This window comes from Apostichopus japonicus, chromosome 22 (assembly GCF_037975245.1).
Source record: "Apostichopus japonicus isolate 1M-3 chromosome 22, ASM3797524v1, whole genome shotgun sequence".
NCBI classification, from domain to species: Eukaryota; Metazoa; Echinodermata; class Holothuroidea; order Aspidochirotida; family Stichopodidae; genus Apostichopus; species Apostichopus japonicus.
The window spans coordinates 14,476,698-14,495,746 of NC_092582.1; the positions used below are offsets into that span (position 1 = coordinate 14,476,698).

At 37.7% G+C, this 19,049-nt stretch overlaps 1 protein-coding gene across 6 annotated transcripts in view; it reads left to right on the forward strand.

Annotated features, from left to right (window-relative positions):
• The window catches only part of LOC139964199 (breast cancer anti-estrogen resistance protein 3 homolog), a 58,753-nt gene extending 40,101 nt beyond the window's left edge, over window positions 1-18,652 (forward strand). For 5 of the 6 annotated variants that reach the window (XM_071965604.1, XM_071965607.1, XM_071965605.1 and 2 more), the window contains 6 exons: window positions 579-690; window positions 9,078-9,105; window positions 10,597-11,895; window positions 13,897-13,994; window positions 15,339-15,507; window positions 15,818-18,652. In XM_071965604.1, coding sequence (XP_071821705.1) covers window positions 579-690; window positions 9,078-9,105; window positions 10,597-11,895; window positions 13,897-13,994; window positions 15,339-15,507; window positions 15,818-16,363 — 2,252 coding nt within the window. In that variant the 3' untranslated portion in view covers window positions 16,364-18,652. Of the gene's footprint in view, window positions 1-578; window positions 691-8,226; window positions 8,807-9,077; window positions 9,106-10,596; window positions 11,896-13,896; window positions 13,995-15,338; window positions 15,508-15,817 lie in introns of those variants that run through there. The other variant, XM_071965609.1, reaches the window with a different exon arrangement.
• The last annotated feature ends 397 nt before the right edge of the window (window positions 18,653-19,049 follow it).

Here is a 19,049-nt window from a genome sequence, read left to right on the forward strand (position 1 = left end):
TGGTCGTAAAATGACCTCTTTTTACCAATTAGTCTGCAACTCTTGTATGAGGGTTTCTGTGTGAATGCTGTATGATTAACTACACTGTAGACATGAACATATTTCCACACAGTATTTACACAAAGAGCCTAATGGTGCTAAGAAGCTATGCAGGCTAATTGTTGAGCCTGAGGTCGATTAACGACTGTGGTAGGTCGATTACATAATCTCAAATTCTAGCTGTAGCATGCTACAGTTGGAGCCAATGAAGCAGATCTGTAATTATTTGTTGTGGCCACTGAACGCTAGTAGCTTAAGGTCCTTATTGAGTGAAGGTAATCCAGTTAACCAGCTAAGCTCGCTTTGCCGCAGGGCTAAAGCGTTAATTACACAGTGGAACCAGCCAGTCCATGCTACAGTATAAAAAGCCACGTTTTATGCTAAACTGTTCAGAACATTCTATTCTTGTCCAAAGAGTCTGTATAGTATTCTCTCTCTCCTTTTTTCCCCATAATAACATCAGAGAAGTGTGTAATGGCATTAAATTCAACCTTTTTGTCCCTCTGTGTTAACACTTTTTCTTGCTGATGTCATTGCAGGTCCTTTTGCCAACTCCTATTCACCTTTGTCCTTCTCACCACGAACACCCAAGACACCACTTAGTTCCGGTCCACCCGGCTCCCCATCGACAAGGTTTAGCTTCAGATACAGGTAAGCTAAATTTGCATATTGCATATTCGATGAACCTGGAGATTCAATCATGGTTGAAAGAAATATATAAAAAAAACTTTCCCATTACTTTGGATTTCACTATGAAAGTCACTGATGACAGGTCATAGCTGTGTGAGTGTTTCCATGCGATCTGATTGACGATGAATAAATCATCTCGCTAATAAAGCGGTTACTTATTCGCTTAAGACCAATCCCCAGAAACTGGGAGCAAGGCCATGTCGGACCATGTCCTCCCCTTCCCCAATAATTTTCAAAGCAAAGATATTCACACCGTCAAAATTGCATCTCCTATGCAGATTGGTCTGACCCCCATTCCCCCCCCCTCCCTCTCCCCTTATTCTCAAACCTGTATCTAAGTCCCTGCATTAGAATTCAGTCCATGTTAATGGGGTAGAATTAAGTGCTTGCAAGCCCCCAGCTTTAGAAATCTCAATGCAACATCAATATTAATGTTATGTTACTCAATTTTACTTTATGTTTCGCTCAATGTTTTCACATAGTCAGCTTTAATGTCTCTTAAAATTCTTGAAAATGAAATAGGTACAGTTAAATCACTGACAATTTAACGGACTAGTGGTACTGTATAACTCTTGTTTGGAAGAAGGAAGTCCAGTCAAACAGCAGTAGAGTAGCATTCTTATATACCATGCTGAAGGTCACATGCTGCTGTGACTTCAATGGGAGATATTGTCAGGGGGTCAAGGGTGAACTAATTAGCTGGTACCAGTTTGCTTCCTGATTTCATTTCCAAATTTTTGTTTAAATTAATAATACTCACAAACAAACATCTGATATTTCAGCCTTGAAATTGGATTTTTTTTCTTCTTTTTTTCTTCAGAATAGATATAGACATTAATACACAGATATTGGTTAATGGATGACCTTAGGCACAACATTTTTAATTTTGATATATTGTAGAAGGTTAAAATACACAGCTATCGGTCTAGGTTGTATTTCTATACCACCTTTTAAGTTTTGATAAAATGAACCCTTTAAACATCTGAGGTCCATCAATTAAAATGACTGGACTATGTAGTCTAAATAGGCAGACCATTAGGTCAGTTCAGCAGATGCAACTCAACAGCAGACAGTCAAAACAGTCTACATCCAATCATGGAGGTAAAACAGACCTCCATGATCCAATCAACCGTATCTCGAGTGAGGGACAACATATCAAGACAGCATCTTCAACTAACGATAAAGAATCTATTTCTCTTCAAGACAAGTGTTACATTGCCTGCCACTTGAAAATCTCTTAAAATAATTCTCCCTACCTGAAAAGTTTTCATTATTTTTTATTTATAATTTTAGCTTATACTTTAGCCTTGATCATTGTAGATTGTTCCCCTCCCCCAATACCCCCCTGTCCACCCACTTCCCACCTACCTCCGTCTGTCCTCGCACCACAGTCTCCGTCGCTTGGTGCTGTCCTCGGTTACACAGCCTAATCTAGGTTACGATACTAATCCCTTGAGATGAAGAGAGAGGATGTGTGTAAGAGATGATAGAAACTAAAGTCAATCTCCTGCTAGATTCCAATCTGGCAGAACAATTCAGAGAATCTGTATATTAGATAGTAACAGGAAGGTAAGGACTTAATGAGCTGGCCGGTATATTAACCTTAATCCAGTTTTGCTTTGTGTCATTACCAGATAGATACACTAAACTATGTAAGAAGATGACACCACTGTAAGATACTGTACTAAAATCAAGATGTAAGGAAGGCTAAGATACATGTAAGGAATTATAATAAAGTAGTGAAACAGTTTCATAAAGGAAATGTAAGATTCAGACATCAGGAGCTTTAGGGGATCCTAGGATTAATGAAGGTCACATAAAACTTTTTTCGTTTTCCCATCCTGTATTGCTGTCAATCATTTCAGAGAGCAGATTTGGTTTCTCTGTTACTATAGTAACTCGATCCTTCAGTGAAAGGTATACAACAAAGATCACTTCTCTCAAAGTTTAAGAACTTATTTTCTTCTTTTTATATATTCATGTGCAAATTTCCATCAAGAATAACATAAAGTCTGAGCTTCTGGATGAGGACAGTTTTAAAATATGGGTCTCTTTTTTCAATGGAAATATATTTCGATGTTGTAAAAAGGTTTAATGAGAAAGATAAAGGTTTTAACTTTAACGTAAGATGCCAAGAACCTGTGCAACTTAAATAACAAGATGAGAGTTTTCTTTGTCTGTCACTCTGTGTTGACTCTTTGACGAAAAAGAAAGCAATTTCGTTTGCTACTAAGAAAATCGTGATAATGATGCGATTGAAGGGAACTTGTCTAAAACTGAAAGATATGATTCAGGGCCACCATTATAGATAGAGGTTTGTGTGTATGTGTGTGTGTGTGTTAATAATAGAATGCATAACATAAAGCACACAGTGCATTCAGAGATCTAAGGAACAACAGACTGTATGTGATGGGAGAAAGTCCCTTTTGGGCTTTAAAGAATTGGCCATCTAAGATGGACTAGGATCAAAGAGCCAAAACTGCCAGAAAAGAGCAATCCTCTGTCTTCTTCAATAGCTTATAATGGATATAAAACCCCTCAACAGTACTTTTCATCATAATTCAGGGATTTATTTTATGGAGGTTGTAAACAAAGTCTGGGAGACAATCAAATACAGCTATTGTCATATAGCCAGACTGATCATTATTTCTAATAAACCACATAATCCTCCCTGGAATTGATAGAAGTTGGATGGATGTTGATTGAATATGGTTGAAGATTATCTGCATTGCCACTGAATATGCTAGAAAGTCATGTAAATGGTCACCAGTTGATCAGAATTCCACAAGCATTTAACTACATATGTATGTATTTTAGATCCTCCTGCAAGCAGGAACTCGCGAAGCAGCCTCATTGGCTTATCAAAGCCGCAAGCTGACCGAAGTCAGTCTCTTACATTCATATTTAACGTCCATGATTATGAATTGTCAATTGTCAACAACTCTGCAACTGGACGACATACATTAATCTTGGAGTGACTCGAAGCGGGGACCTTATGATTGGATGATTGGATGATATGACCTTATGATTGGATAGCAACCTCCTTTTTAACAAAACAGGTCAGATTCTCCCCAGAAGGCCCTGTTTGTAAACTTCTAGCAATTTTTAGCATACTTAAATTTGGAGCCAAGAATGCTGACATTTAAGCCATTGACACAGCGATAAAACTTGTGGTCCAGAGTCAGGTCTAGTTTGGGTGGTGATCAGGGGTCTGCTACAGTACTCTCTGATCAGAGTGGCAGCTCCCTGGGATGATCACTATAGTAATATAGACACAGAGGATAGTGAAAAATAGAATACTACTGTTCTGCTATCTGTTTCATCAAGTCAATGCTGGTTTCATATTTGGCACGGACTGTATATAAACAGACCTGTGGATAATCAGGATCCTGTCACAGGTTTGAGGATTGGGGGTGGGGAGGGGTCAGGCTGATGTTCTAGTTAGGGTGGTCAGGGATCTGCTACAGTACTCTCTGATCAGAGTGGCAGTTCCCTGGGATGATCTCTACTGTGATATAGACACAGGGGGTTTGAAAAATATAATACTACTGTGCTGCTATCTGTTTCATGCACTCAATGCTGGTTTATTATTTAAACAGACCTGTGGATCATCAGGATCCTGACACAGGTTGGAGGATTGGGGGCGGGAGGGGTCAGGCTGATGTTTGGAGGCGTTGAAAGTACCACGTGTGGTGCCCCCAGTCTGTGTGACAATCATTGCTGTGAAAGCTATGTTTGGGGGGGGGAGGGGGAGATGGCTTCGGCCACATGTATGCAACGATAGATCCTTTATGGTTTTGAAAGGATGCATGGCCCTTGGATGAAGAAAGGTTGGCCACACCTTACCTGTATGTGTATGGACTTGTAAGTGTACTGCAAAAAATAAAAAAATCTTCAAAATGTGAATTTTCTATTTCCTTGATTGATAGTATACTTAATTTGTTGTTTTTATTCAGTACAAATCAGTCCTATCTGTGACAAAATTGAAAGAAGTGAATAAAACATTGAATCACTTGTGCGACTGCCAGAATATGTGAAAGATAAATGACTCAGTGATACATTACTGATACTTTAAATAGTGCATGGATGCAATTGTCATTCCAGGCATTGCAAACTCTTCCCTTCTATGATTCTTTGATATATATACATATGTACTGTACCTGGTAACTATGAATTCTCATTAAAAAAAAAAGGACTAAAGAAAACATCCGAGGCAACAGGCGTGTACGTACGTGATGAACAACAGCTTTCAACGTTGCTAGTATACAAGTTTGCAACAGCTTCCCTCATAATAAACACATAAAGTTATTTGAGACCTTTAGCCGGAAGCCTCAATGGGATAGGAGTGGTTACGATATTGCACTTTTGTGGTGTTTGCCCCATGAGAATAAATTGCTACTTAGTCTTAGACTTATGCCACTGTCCAACATGTTTTATCAGTTCTAACAAGTTCTCGCAAGCTGTCACAGCAAGGTTTTCTCAATCTGCACACGGTTTGGGTTTGGGGTTTTAGAGGGCTGAATGTTTCAGTCACTCGACATTTACAGAAAATCAACACCCAGACCAACAGTTTTGTTGTTTGAATAGTTTGTCTTGAAAAACCATAGTAAATTTACATCATGCAATCGTTACTTAAAGATAATCAGTATTGGCTCCAAATTTGATTAATGTTAATGAATGGATGAATGCTAGAAGTTTTCAAAAGTACTCTTCTAAATGCTCTGATCATGCCAATTATTCCCAGCCTATTGAGGAGTATGAATTAATTAATTAATATTATTAATATTATGATATGTCAGTGTAAATAACTAAATTTAGAATAACAAAGAAATTATTGTTAAATTTGAGCATGGGTGTGACCATTTATCTGACTTTTCTAGCATATTTTGGGAGCAATAATGATGACGATCTTTACTAAAATCCTCCCTCACAATCATATCACTAGTGACTACCTACCTAGAATTCAAAACACTAACATGGTAGCAAAGTAACCTGTGGTTTAAAAAAAAAAAAAATAATGATTGATCAAAGACAGATCACACAGATAATACAGTAGCCGAGCTCCTCCAAGGTTCCCAGTATCTCCTAGGCTTAGCTGACAAGAACAACAGCTGCACACTCACATGCAAATGCGCTGACATTTCACCCTCTTAGCTTTACGCTTAACCCCATTAAAAGCAGCTGGTGGTGTTTGCTATGTAACAGTCTCCAACCAGCTGCACAGAAATAACCTGTGTGAACTGGAGGGAACACTATATGATATGCTTCTTGCTTCCATACAGTAGTGTCCCAACAGCTTGAGAAAGTTTCATACTTGAGAACAAATGTACTTACTGTTTCAACGTCTAGCCTAATTTGCATATTACATTCTGGGCTAAAGGTGTTTCTTCCATCCTTGGAGGATATGCTTAAAGCATTTGCATATTGGCAAAATGACCTCAAGTGGTCGCTAGCGGTTTGGCTCCCCCCCCCCCCCCCCATTAAAAGTCATCGATTTACGGTATTAGCCAGATATGCTAGAAAACCAAATTATGGTCGTGAACTCATGTTTAATCTCCAAAAAGTATATTATTACAAGCACATGTCAAAACATTTTTCTTGTACTGAACCACAAACTTTAAACTGTCATCAATTTCTGTAGGAAAAAAAGGGAAGATGGAACCGTAGGAAAGTACTATGGAAATCTATCGGCAATTTTGATAAAAAAATTGTGACAAATTGGGAACGAGTCCTGATTAGTCTTTTATTTAGGTCTTGTCAGAATTTTACTATGGGTGGGTGTGATGGTACTCTACAGTAATATATTAAATACTGTATCAGGTGTACACTGTTAACACAGTGATTTTGCTATATACAGTAGTTTATATCACACATCACTCAATTGCTCATCAAATTTCAATCTTGTGCATTCTTCTCTGGTGTTTTGATTTTATAAGGATGCAAGCTGATCTGGAGAACAGTTCAATTTGTCTGATCTATTCTCCAGATAATAAATCAATTTGGTGTTTATTATTGTTAGTTGACTACTGTACTACAGTAACACTACTGTACTTTTCTATAGTACTGCAATTTTTGGATTTGATAAGTACAAATTTGTTTGTATCTGTGCAAACTATTTCCTAAATCTCACCGGTGGGTTAGTTAGGGTGGAAAGATCATGGATAAACAGTTTCGATGGAGAAGTAATTATCCGTCCAAGTCCTGCTCAATTGTGTAGACCTATCTTTTATGATTCATAATCTTTCCCAAAAAGTCGAATTTTTTTGGGAGAAATATAGATCTTGTTAAAAACAATAATTAATACTAAGAATCACTACTTTGATGTGTTTGTTTTATTTTTGAAGTTTTACACCAAACTTGTGGTTGTTTTCACCAAAATAACCAATGGCCACTGCTTTCAAGAAATGTCTAGTTTGCGATTTGATATGTTATAAAAATTTGTAATGGATTTCCCAGAACTGGAACCACCGTGCAATCTGCCGATTCATCACAGCTGGTTTGTCTGTGGATTATCAAAGTTATAAACCCCGCACTGAAAGTACTGTAACCCTATTATTAAGTAAACAATTCAGTTTGGCAGTATAATCTATCATGATAGGGGGTTGGTTTTAATCTGACCGCCAAAAAAAAGAGTCAATCTTTCCAATGTCTTCATGAAGGTACAACATACTGTATGCATCTTATAGGGAGAATCAGTAGCTTAGGATGGGTGGAAGGGGGGGGGGTGGGGTTGGAGGAGGGTCACAAGTATCTCTCATCTTTTAGACATCAGTATCAAAGGGTATCATAAATGTTGTAACTGTTTCATTGTGAAAGCAGTTTTTTGTCCCCATGCAAGGTCACCCTTGCTCAGTGTGTGCAGACCATTTGTATCTATTGTATGGGTGGTGTGCTTAGGTCAGGAAGGTTTCCTGTTAGGGAAGGGACTTGCCCAGTGTAAGGAGAGGAGTGGGAGGTGGGGAGGGAGGGAGGATAAGGAAGGTCGATGGGGAATTATAAGTTAAGGTTAAATATAACTGTTGTGTAATACTGTATGTGCAGGTATTATTATGCACATATTCAGCAGTGTGAATTTTGTAGGTTTATACACTGCATTTGTACAGTTAACACCTACATACATACAGTAGGTATCCAGGATTATTTGTTGTATCAGCCATGCCTAGAGGGGTATAAATATCACCTGTATTGAAGGGAAAAAGAGGAGATTATTCAACTAAAATTGGTTGTAATATATTGCAAGCTTGTAACCAAACCCTTCACCCTCTTCTTTCTCATCTTCATCAGCCAACCAACAAGAAGTTGTATTTTTAAATTCTCTTTTTAGCAGTGTAATGAGCAAAATCATATTTCAAACACTTCACAACTTTCCTAATGAAAAAAAACCCAGACCCTTAATTCTTCATATTTTTAAGTACAAAATTTCCTCTCAAGCAACCTGTGTAGGAAGATCATATATATAGACACTAACAGCCTCCTCTTTGAAAGGTAAACAAAATGAAATAATGCGGTAAGCTTTAATACCAGAACGATTATTTTAAGACTGTTGTTTCTGAATGTCATATTTTGATAGGGCTCATAGCTTTCATTATAATAAGTAACATAATATACATTAGACATAAGCCTCCTTCCTTCCACAAAGACGGTTTTAGACCGTAATGCATTCTACGTCGCCACTTATGAAAACCTGGAACCCTGTTAAATGACAAAGGTTTGCTTTTCTTAATTCGGTAAACATTTCAAACTAGTTGCAGGAAAAACACAATTCGTGGAAGTCATATACAGTACGTCACAGTGTCGGATGGGTTTTGAAAGTAATAAAAACAGGACGGATCGTCACAGGAAGTTTTGTCTCAATTACTCTGTTGCCGAGTAACTGCCACCGAAAATTTATCGGAAGTTGTCGGTCGTTGAATTGCCATGACTGATTTCATATATAAATGAGGGAGGGTACAACCTGTCGAGGTCATTTTTCGTCACTTAATGTTTGACTCTTTCGGAAGCAAGTGGATTTTTGTAGTTTTGGGAAATCTTTATCCAATTTGGATTTTAATGACAAATTGGTGTTCAATATGTTAATGTGAGTTGTTTTTTTTTTCTTTTTCTTTTTATAATTTGTTCAATTTGGTGAATGTGTCTTCGTATTTGTTCTTTACTTTCGTCTGTAATTATTTCACTTCTTTAATCTGGATTGAATTGAAAAAGAAGGTACAGAGAGCAAAAAACACTTAAAAAAAGTAGTAAAAGTAGTAAAATATTTGCAAATTGATATGTCATATGATTCAGGGTAATGGAAAAGATTTTTCGATCATTTTTTTGATATTCCTTTGTTTCTTTCTCTCTCTTTACAGCACAATTCCAGAAGGAGGGGTGTCAACAGTAAGTTATGAATATGTTATTTCTTTAATAATGAAGCAAATTAAAATAGTTTCTTTTGGGTCCATTTTTGTTCTCACCGGTTATGCTTATTAATGGCAAAATCTTTTTATAACACACATTGTGTATTTCAAATGCTTAGAAAATAATGATTAATATAAAGATTCAGTGACTATATATCGAAAAAAACGTTTTTAACAAAAGTTAAATAAGAACAATGTATCTTTAATATTTTGAGCAACACTTTCTAGGAAATGCTACAGCTTACAGTGTTTCAAGTGTGTACCGACTGAGTAACTTTTCTTAATCGGCTTCATGCCTGGATGTTGACGTCAATGTTTTATAGTGTTATCTCATATCGTCTGGAACGTTTTCTCATATCTTATATCTACTATCTTTTTTAGAATGATACTTATTATTAAATAAATGTGGTTATCTTTTCCAACATTGGTAGTTAGGCATTGCTGTGTGTCAGTGTTTGCACATAGCCTTAATGGTGATTGGTAGTGTGCTTTATTAGTATTACCAGGATAGTTAAACATTTTCTTAGGTGCATCTGGTAAACTTTGACCTAAGTCTCTTTGCCTTAGTATCTCTTCCCCCTATAGAGAGTTCTCAGTTTCTACAGGATCTCTTATCTTTATAGATAGTTATCTCGCGGAGTCGCCGGTATTTGATCAAATTTTGATTAAACTGATAAAAAATTGAAACATTTAGGAGTGTTAGCTCAGTGGTTAACGTTGGTGCCTTTCAATCATAAGGTCCCAAGTTCAAGTCTCTCCAAGATTAATGTATGTCGTTCAGTTACAGAGTTGTTGACAATTGACAATTCATAATCATGAAGTTAAATATGAATCTAAGAGACTGACTTCGGTCAGCTTGCGGCTTTGATAAGCCAATGAGGTTTCTTCGCAAGTTCCTGCTTGCAAGAGGATCTAAAATACAAATACATTCTATTTGAGTAAATGTCATGAATATTCATAGAATCTGAAAGTGGCACTCAGGTATTACACTGCTTGTAAGAATAGATCTGCGTCTTCTGTTTGATAATCGTAGCTATGAATAGATGGTTACTATGGATTCCCACCAGCTTCGGGTTTAGTTGTGGGACAGGAATGTTTTAATTATTCAGATTCTAATCTATCTGAATACAAATTTACAGTTTTATCAGAGAAATTTAAAAAAAACAAAAGAAGTGGCTGAAAGTTTGATAGAACTTGTTATTCTGAAGTCAATCTTGTTTCTAAAATGTTTTCTGCCATTTCATCAATTCATGTCTATTTTGGCATTCTACTTAACCTCATGTCTTCACTAGTTATACTGCCCTCTTGATCATCCAAATAAGACCGTTGGTATCGTAAAGTTTTATGACCTTTCATCATCCTCGGGAGAATTATTGGGGAGAGAGTTCAATACATGTGATTACAAGAAAACAAGAGTCTTTACTATTAACTTCTGACTTTTTCACTCTGTTTGTTTCTTTCATTTTGATAGCTTCCTCTGTCACCTACCAAACCAAAAATGGATGTTAAACACTCCTCGGCTGCAGATCTTCGCAGGGAGCTGGAGCTAGAATTCAAATTGCCCAATAGTGACATTCGAAGCCACGCCTGGTTCCACGGTGGCATATCGAGAGAACAGGCCCAGACTCTGGTGAAGAGTGACGGGGACTTCTTGGTCCGAGATTCGATCTCAAAGCCGGGGAATTACGTCTTGACTGTCATGTGGAGAAACGCGCCGATGCACTTTGTGATTAATAAGATTGCGGCCAACACTCATTCCAGCTATGCCTCTTACCAGTATCAATTCGAGAAAGAGAGCTTCGACAATGTCCCGGGCCTGATACGATACCACATCGGTAACAGACGGGCCATCTCGGCGCCGACAAAGGCGATCATAACGAACCCTATCAATAGAAATGTGCCCCTCAGTGCAATGGATGGCCGTTATGCCATCTCACCCACAAACGATGTCTATTCCACGACTAACAAAGTGATCACTCCTAAAAAAATGACCCTGGACTTAAAATCCTCGTCGAGAGAGAGGTCGGGAAGTATACCGAGCATCCTCAGCCCTACAGGATTTTTAAAACCGTCGATGGGAAGGTCGGAAAGCCAGCCCTCGATCAGTCCAGTCTCTCCTACCGCTAAAGAGCTCCCATCCCCAACGCCAGATTCAGGGAAGAAGGAGACCTTGTTCCAGAGGACAGGCAGCGAACCGATCCTCAATCAAAACGAGATGGGATCGCCGAGGAGGAAGATCCTAGAGGACAGTAAGCACAGCGGGTCCGACAGCGACCTCATGGTGAAGGTCAGCGGCCCTCCGAAGCCAGTCAGGACGCCCTCGATCCACGCCCAACCATTCCCGGAGATGGACGAAGACATCTATAGCGAAATCTCGCCGGTGGACGAACCGGTCCACGTGAAATATTTATCGCTCAAGGACAAAGAGGAAGAAGAGACGTCTGCGGACGATATCAACCACGAGAGGTTGGAAAAGAGAAAGAGGGTCACCTCGGATACCAGAAACTCAGTTCTAGAAACCCTTGATGGCCCTCCTCTCATAACATCTCCCAAACTCATGGAGGATGACGAGGACACAGAGGTGTACCCTAGACCAAATTATCTGCAATATGAGGAGCAATCTACATTTCACCCAGAGCTGTTCACTTCGGATTGGCTAGGAGAAGAGAACAAGCCGTTAGATGCGAGCGTCGTGTCAGAGATGAGAAGATTGATCATGGCAACGCCTCCATTAACCCTTGCCAAACATTTAACTGTGGTGGATATAGAGGTAACTTGAAACTGCTTCTTTTTTTTTTTTTTTATAATTTTATTCACTTTCTAATATTCCAATCTTTAGGTTTTAATAATCTCACTCTGAATTGTTAGAATTTTTTTTTTTTTTTTCATTTCTTTCCAAATATTTTCTTGAAAGGGTTAGGACAGAGACCTTTAAAAAGTTTCTTCAAAAATAATGAGAAAGTCAGATTTGACATGACGATCCAACAGTAATCACATTGTGGAAAATTGTCAATAGTTGTTCTTCAGGCGGATACGATTCCCACAAAGGGAAGTTGTTTTCATTTGCTGGAGTACAGACTATATGGTTAGGTAGGTCTGTTGTATAAACTCAGCTCTGTGTCGTTCACTGTCCTTAATACTTCATAGAATTGGATTCGAAGATTCCCAAAACATTTCATCAGCATGGCCTACTCGAGTTGAATTTTTTAATTTGAACGGAGAAAAAGAAGAGAAAAACAAGCAAGGGGATATGTCATGTTTTCAGGATCTTTTAAAAGTTCGAGAATGTCGTTGGTGTGGAAGGAAGTCGTTGTGGGAATCTTTGCCCCGCCATGGTTTCAGGGAAGCCCTACGTGGGTTGTTCACGCCGTTTGTTTTTATTGAAGGGATAAATATTATCCGTTGGTTAAATGGTTAGAACACCCACATTGACTACTTTTGCAGGAATGTATCAACCCACAAGCAAAAAATAAAAAAATAAAATAAAAGGGACTACAGGTGCTTCACATTTGTGTGTCTTGGCTGAAGACCATGTTGTCGCTATATGGCATGCAGGAATTTGCAATGTCGTGTGATGTTTTATCAAGTTAAAGTAAAATATGAGAAAAGAGCAGCAAAAAGGCAAAGAGATAAAAAACCCACAGGCAAAACAAATTCAGATCCCTCGCCCAAAAATCAAAGTATAAAAAAATATTTAGAAGCCCAAGATCATTGGATAGATGAGATGAGGGAAGCAGTTCAGAAAGGTACAAATGGTATAATAATATTTTGAAATTGTTAAATACTGGTATTTCAAGTTACCTAATGTTATACCCACGTTTGTTCCCATGGGACTGTCATTGAGTGACCTCACACACTCCTTCGATCCCCATCTGTTACCCACCAACAAGTGTAAGAGATTTTAAGAAATGAGAAAATATTCCAAGACTGTCTTTGGTAATTACTTGTTTTGCCACACCTAGGATGATTGACTGATTTGGAAGGATCAGGTGCTGTTAGAAGGAATATAATATTCATTAATTTATCTTGTCATGGCCTCATCAGACGTAGGCTGGGCCGTGTACGAAATACCATGAGAACCTGTTGTAGGTCACATTTGTATTCAGGTTAAAGGTTTCAGATATGAATATGTATAATATCCTTGCAGGATCACCAATCAGAATCAATTGATCAAAATTGTTACACCCCATCAGTCACCTCATTATTACAGTTAGATTGAAATTTACGTGTATGTCCAATAGAAAGTGCATCTCCATGGCCAAAAGATCCTACTTCCTATAACATAAATCCTCTACATCACTGCAGGATATATGAATATTCAGTTTGCTTCAACCAATCACATTCTTTGTAGCTGATGGAGTTAAGTAACCTTGCATATATTTGTTGCATAAACCACACATGATAATCACACAAACTGCAACACACTCTTACATTCACTCAGTGCTTATTTAGTGAGAGAAATTAGAGTTCGTTATTCGGGGAAGGGCATGACAATAAAAGCAGAGGTTGTCGCAGAAGTTGTTCTAATGTCTGATGGAAAAACTCTGTGGAAAAATCTTGTTAATCAGACAGAACTAACATTTGAGGTCACCCAAAATATTGTTTTTTCACTTTTGGATACAATCAGTCAGGCATACATACATTGACCTTGATGGACAGCAAACTTTACAATCTGTACACTAGTCATAAAAATACAGACTTGTAAGCCAATTTTTGTAATCTTTCCGTCCATATTTATTTAGTTATATATATTTTTGTCGCTTTGCTTCAGAGTCTCAGGGTCACCGATAATGCTAACAACAACTTGCCAGGGTTGGAGCTGATCACCCTACCGCAAGGTAGTCAGCTGAGACAAGATATCTTAGAGAGGTGAGTTACATGTAAATAAGATATCTTAGAGAGGTGAGTTACGTGTAAATAAGATATCTTAGAGAGGTGAGTTACGTGTAAATAAGATATCTTAGAGAGGTGAGTTACGTGTAAATAAGATATCTTAGAGAGGTGAGTTAACTGTAAATAAGATATCTTAGAGAGGTGAGTTAACTGTAAATAAGATATCTTAGAGAGGTGAATTACGTGTAAATAAGATATCTTAGAGAGGTGAGTTAACTGTAAATAAGATCTTAGAGAGGTGAGTTACGTGTAAATAAGATATCTTAGAGAGGTGAGTTACGTGTAAATAAGATATCTTAGAGAGGTGAGTTACGTGTAAATAAGATATCTTAGAGAGGTGAGTTACGTGTAAATAAGATATCTTAGAGAGGTGAGTTAACTGTAAATAAGATATCTTAGAGAGGTGAGTTAACTGTAAATAAGATATCTTAGAGAGGTGAATTACGTGTAAATAAGATATCTTAGAGAGGTGAGTTAACTGTAAATAAGATATCTTAGAGAGTTGAATTACGTGTAAATAAGATATCTCAGAGAGGTGAGTTACGTGTAAATAAGATATCTTAGAGAGGTGATTTACATGTAAATAAGATAGGTTAGAGAGGTGAGTTACGTGTAAAAAGTTTTAAAAGGAAGGTGAAAACATTTGTAAAGGTTAGCAATGTCTGGTGGTTTTTATTTTGTTTTTCAACGAGGAATGCTCCTTTAATAGGAGGCTATCACTATTTCCACCGAGGCCACTAGTGAGTCAGATAATAGTTACTGTGATCCAAACTGTAAACGAAAAAAAAGAGACAATTGTTTTTATGACTGCTGCCACCTTCAATACATTTGGACCCTTGCTGACACATTTAACTGTGCATTTGATCACTGCATGAGTTTGTAATGGGTTTCTTTATTTTCCACCATATTTTATATTCTGCACTTTGCTGAATTTAAAAATTTAAAAAAAAATGTTGAAGTTTTTAACAAAGCCTCATATCGAGATGGTTGTCAGTGTCAACACTGCTTTTATTCATCTTGAAAATGTAAAAACAGGAAAAAGAAAAAGCAAAAAGTCTTAATCTCCTTCAGGCACTATTAGTAATATCTGACTAGCTTGCATATTTGGCGACCAAACAAATTCATCTTCCAGTACCACCCTGCCCGTCGTCGTCGAGATAAAGTTCTCTTTCTACTGTTCATCGGTATTTGTCGGAGTACTCTATGAGCACATAATTAAAAAACGCTCAAAGTGATGCTGTGAAGAAAACTCTGCAGATCTTTGATCAGTTGTGGTATTTTAATGAAATCATCCCAGCCTTTTTTGTTTTTCAATGACAGATATAAATGTCTAAAAGTATGGTGCTCCATCTGTATCCTGACATGTCCTGACCAGGAGGAGAGGTTGCGCATGATGGAACATTGGATCAACCTCGCCGACTCCCTCAGGAGCAATTTCGGAAATCTGTTTGGCTTTGGTGCAATTATGGATGCCATGTGCAGCCCAGCTGTAAGTATTAAAGCTTAGCTTCTGTAGGGATCTAAGATCTTAAAAAGATCTAAAGTTAAACATTGTTCAATTTTATTATTATTTTCTATTGGTAAGGTATATTTTCTATAACCTTTTACTCAAAATGTTGGGTCAATACCCCCCCCTCCCATGAGGTGAGCAGGGCTAGCAGCTGCATGTTAGTATGTATCTTGCGTTGAAAAAGTGCTGCGTTATAATTCGATTATGACGTACATGGAAAACGATATTCATTTTCAAGAAAAACTGCCGTTTTATTCCCTAAAATTTCGTATTTTTTCTTTTCTTTTAGATGATGTACATGAGGTCTGTTTGGGACGGCCTGAGGTCGCACCACACGAACAGTGCGGTACTCTACGACACCAAACTCCGTTCTCTGCTGAAGTCGTTAAACATCGGAGAGAACGCCTTCCCCTTGCCTCAGATCAGCATACCTTACGTCATTCCAATCTGCCAGCTCATGGAGAGAGACTGGACGTACCTCTCCGAACAGGACTGGTCCCAACAGCTCAGCAAGGAGACCCTGGAGAACTTCCCCGTGGGCGAGACCTGGGAGGACTCCGCCGTCAACTTTGGCCTGGACGCCATGATGGGCCACCTACGGAACGCCCACAGGTACTCCCAACAGATGGAGATGTACAGCGCCCACGCGCAGTCCAAGGTCAACGGCTACAAGACGGACCGGAGAATCCTGGACCTGTTCAGGACCGAGTTCCACATGAGGTTACTCTGGGGTAGTAAGGGAGCGGTCGTGGACAGTAGAGATAGACATCAAAAATTTGACCTGATAATGAAGGTCATGTCAACGAAAATCGAAGAGGCCAGCATGAGGGCATGATTCACATTTGCTTTCTGTCACCATGATAGATAGCTAGAGCATATTTAGGAAGAATTTTTATGATTAAATGCAATCGAAGTATGAAAGTCTGGAAGAGGAGAGTAAATCAGATATCGGTGTGCAGAAGTTAGGTGTTTTTCAGAAGGTGTTCCTGTAGGCCTCGGTCATCTCTTTCCTTAGCAGTTCAGAGGTAACCTACCATCACATGAAATCTCCTGCTTTAAATACAATTAGATAAATCCTACAAAATCCCCCTACCCCACCCCCCTACCCCACCCCCCCTTCCTTGATAACTGGCTTCTTGGTATAGAAGGATAATGGATAATATTATCTTAGCAATGGTTATATATATATATATATATATATATATATATTGCTCACAGAAAATTCACCCTTTTCAAGCCGAAGAATAGGATGACAAATTCTCATACATGAATGTGGTCACAATGCTGATGGGATGGGATGAGATTTAGCTTCATCAAGGCTATCACGTACCCGTTTGTGCTCCACGACGACTAGACTCATATATGTCATAACATTCGGTGGTTGATTTCGTGGTCGTCTGGTGGTGGTGGTGGTGTACCTGCTTATCTCATTACATCAGAGCCATTGTTTTGCTTTTGCTTTCGTTTTTTTTTTTCTTTTTTTTCATTTTGTGCAATATGTTTTGAATGTAAGTATATCTAAAGAATATAATATCGTTTTAATTTTTTTTTCTTATTTTTTAAAACTGACAAAGAAATATGAAAATATTTGAAGATGTGTCAATATTTAGAGGGAGGTGTTTTTCAGTGTGGTGTTTTATTTGTGGTATGTGTGCAACTTTATGCCAAAATTACGTCTCTAAGTGTCAAAGATGAATCTTCCTAGCCTTTTCATCGGTTTGAATAATGGTCGGGATGTCGTACTACCGTGGAAGTATTACCTCGAAATGTTTCCATGGTCAAAATATTTTGTGAATTGAACTTGGATGGCTGTTGACATAGTTTGGTAATATCAAGACAAGTTTTGGCTATTTTTATTATTATTTTTAAAATGTGGGGAAAGGGTGTTGATGTGACTTGGAGATTTCAGGCCAGAGAAAATACTAGTCCTATATGATTGCATCTTCAAAATCCAAAATGAAAGCAGTAATTTGGTTGTTATTGCATCTTAAATGTTGACCAAATTAAATAATGATCGAAAATGATCAAAGTTTGAGCAATCAATGATAATTGGGTACTGTATCTGAAAATAAACTGAAAATTATATCCTGGTTTCTCCTTTTGAACTCAAAAGTTAGGTAAAGTATGGTATAGTCGACTATTTCATTGACCTTTGACCAAGGTTTTGGTCCAGACACTTGATGTTAGAGTTAATACTATGTATTTGCATACGAATGCTAATTCAAGCATAAAAGCAAGTTTTACTTGGAATGAAATTGACAGTTGACTGTATGGGTGACACAAAATATATGCTAGATATATGCTTAAATGGCCACAAAGTGGCAAACCTTGCGGAAAACTTTTTTTTAAACAATGTGTCACAGTTTGGTATATCAATTTACATGGTACATAAAAGCCTATTGTAACTTTTCTGTGTCTGCAAAGTGTATATGGTTCCAAAAAAAAATGAAAGATATTTAGACATTGTTTTTATTATTGGTGGTTAAATTTGAAGACCCCTAGATACACATTACTTTTCTCTGAGAGTGAGCTTTTGGCAAATTCACAAATAAAAGAGTGGACTTTATCCATCATGGCTTTACTTGGAGCTGCATCATTTTAGTTAATTCTAGTAATGAAATGCAACCAACTTTAAATTGACATATGTAAGTAAGACTAAAGGTGGTAGGGGAGTGGGTTGGGGTGGGGGGGGGCAGGTTAGTAAAATGTTACTACAGAGGAGTATAAAAAATAAATAGTAAAGAGAGGTAAAATCTTTGCTTGCATTTCTAGCTCATACAATAGTTAACCTCTAAACTGAACCTCTCATGTCATGCTTTCCAGTTTCCTCAAATAATTTATTCGCAAAATATATCTCAAAGATTGATAAAAAAGAGAGATAGAGAAAAAAGAAGTAGCATTTTGAACAATGTCAGTTTATTTTGATGGCCTCAAGTTAAAACATTTTGATTTATTACATTGACCTGTTTTAATATGTGACTTTATATTCTTCTCTGTGGTCTTAATAATTGCCCACAACAGTACTTATATGTATGATTCTGTAAAACTAATTTTATTTAAATTATTTACCTTTTTCTCTCTATTTTTGTTCCTTTTGTACTGATTAAACTGTCATGCAAGTTTTTGGTTTTGTTCACATGTCTTTTGCCAAAGTTATAATTTTTTTTTGTACATATAAAATATGGAAGTAAAATACTACAAATATGACTATTCTCATTTTTCTGTTGTTCTTTGTTACTTTTGTGCTATGCCCCTTGTTTACCCTCTGGTTCCAGGACCAGATTCAGGATTTTAAAAAGAAGGGGTTGTCGACCCAGAGGTCACTGGAGCCGACTCCATTGCAGAGGGTCCTCCATTAGAAAAAAAAATCTTTGATGTGAACTGGTGCAATCTGAGGCAAATGCGCTAAGAACTTAAGCGATCACAAGTCATAGTGTAAGTACAAAATCGTTGTCACATGACATGGACTTCTACAAGTGCGAATGTGACATATCGTTAAGGTTGTCACATAACGACCAACA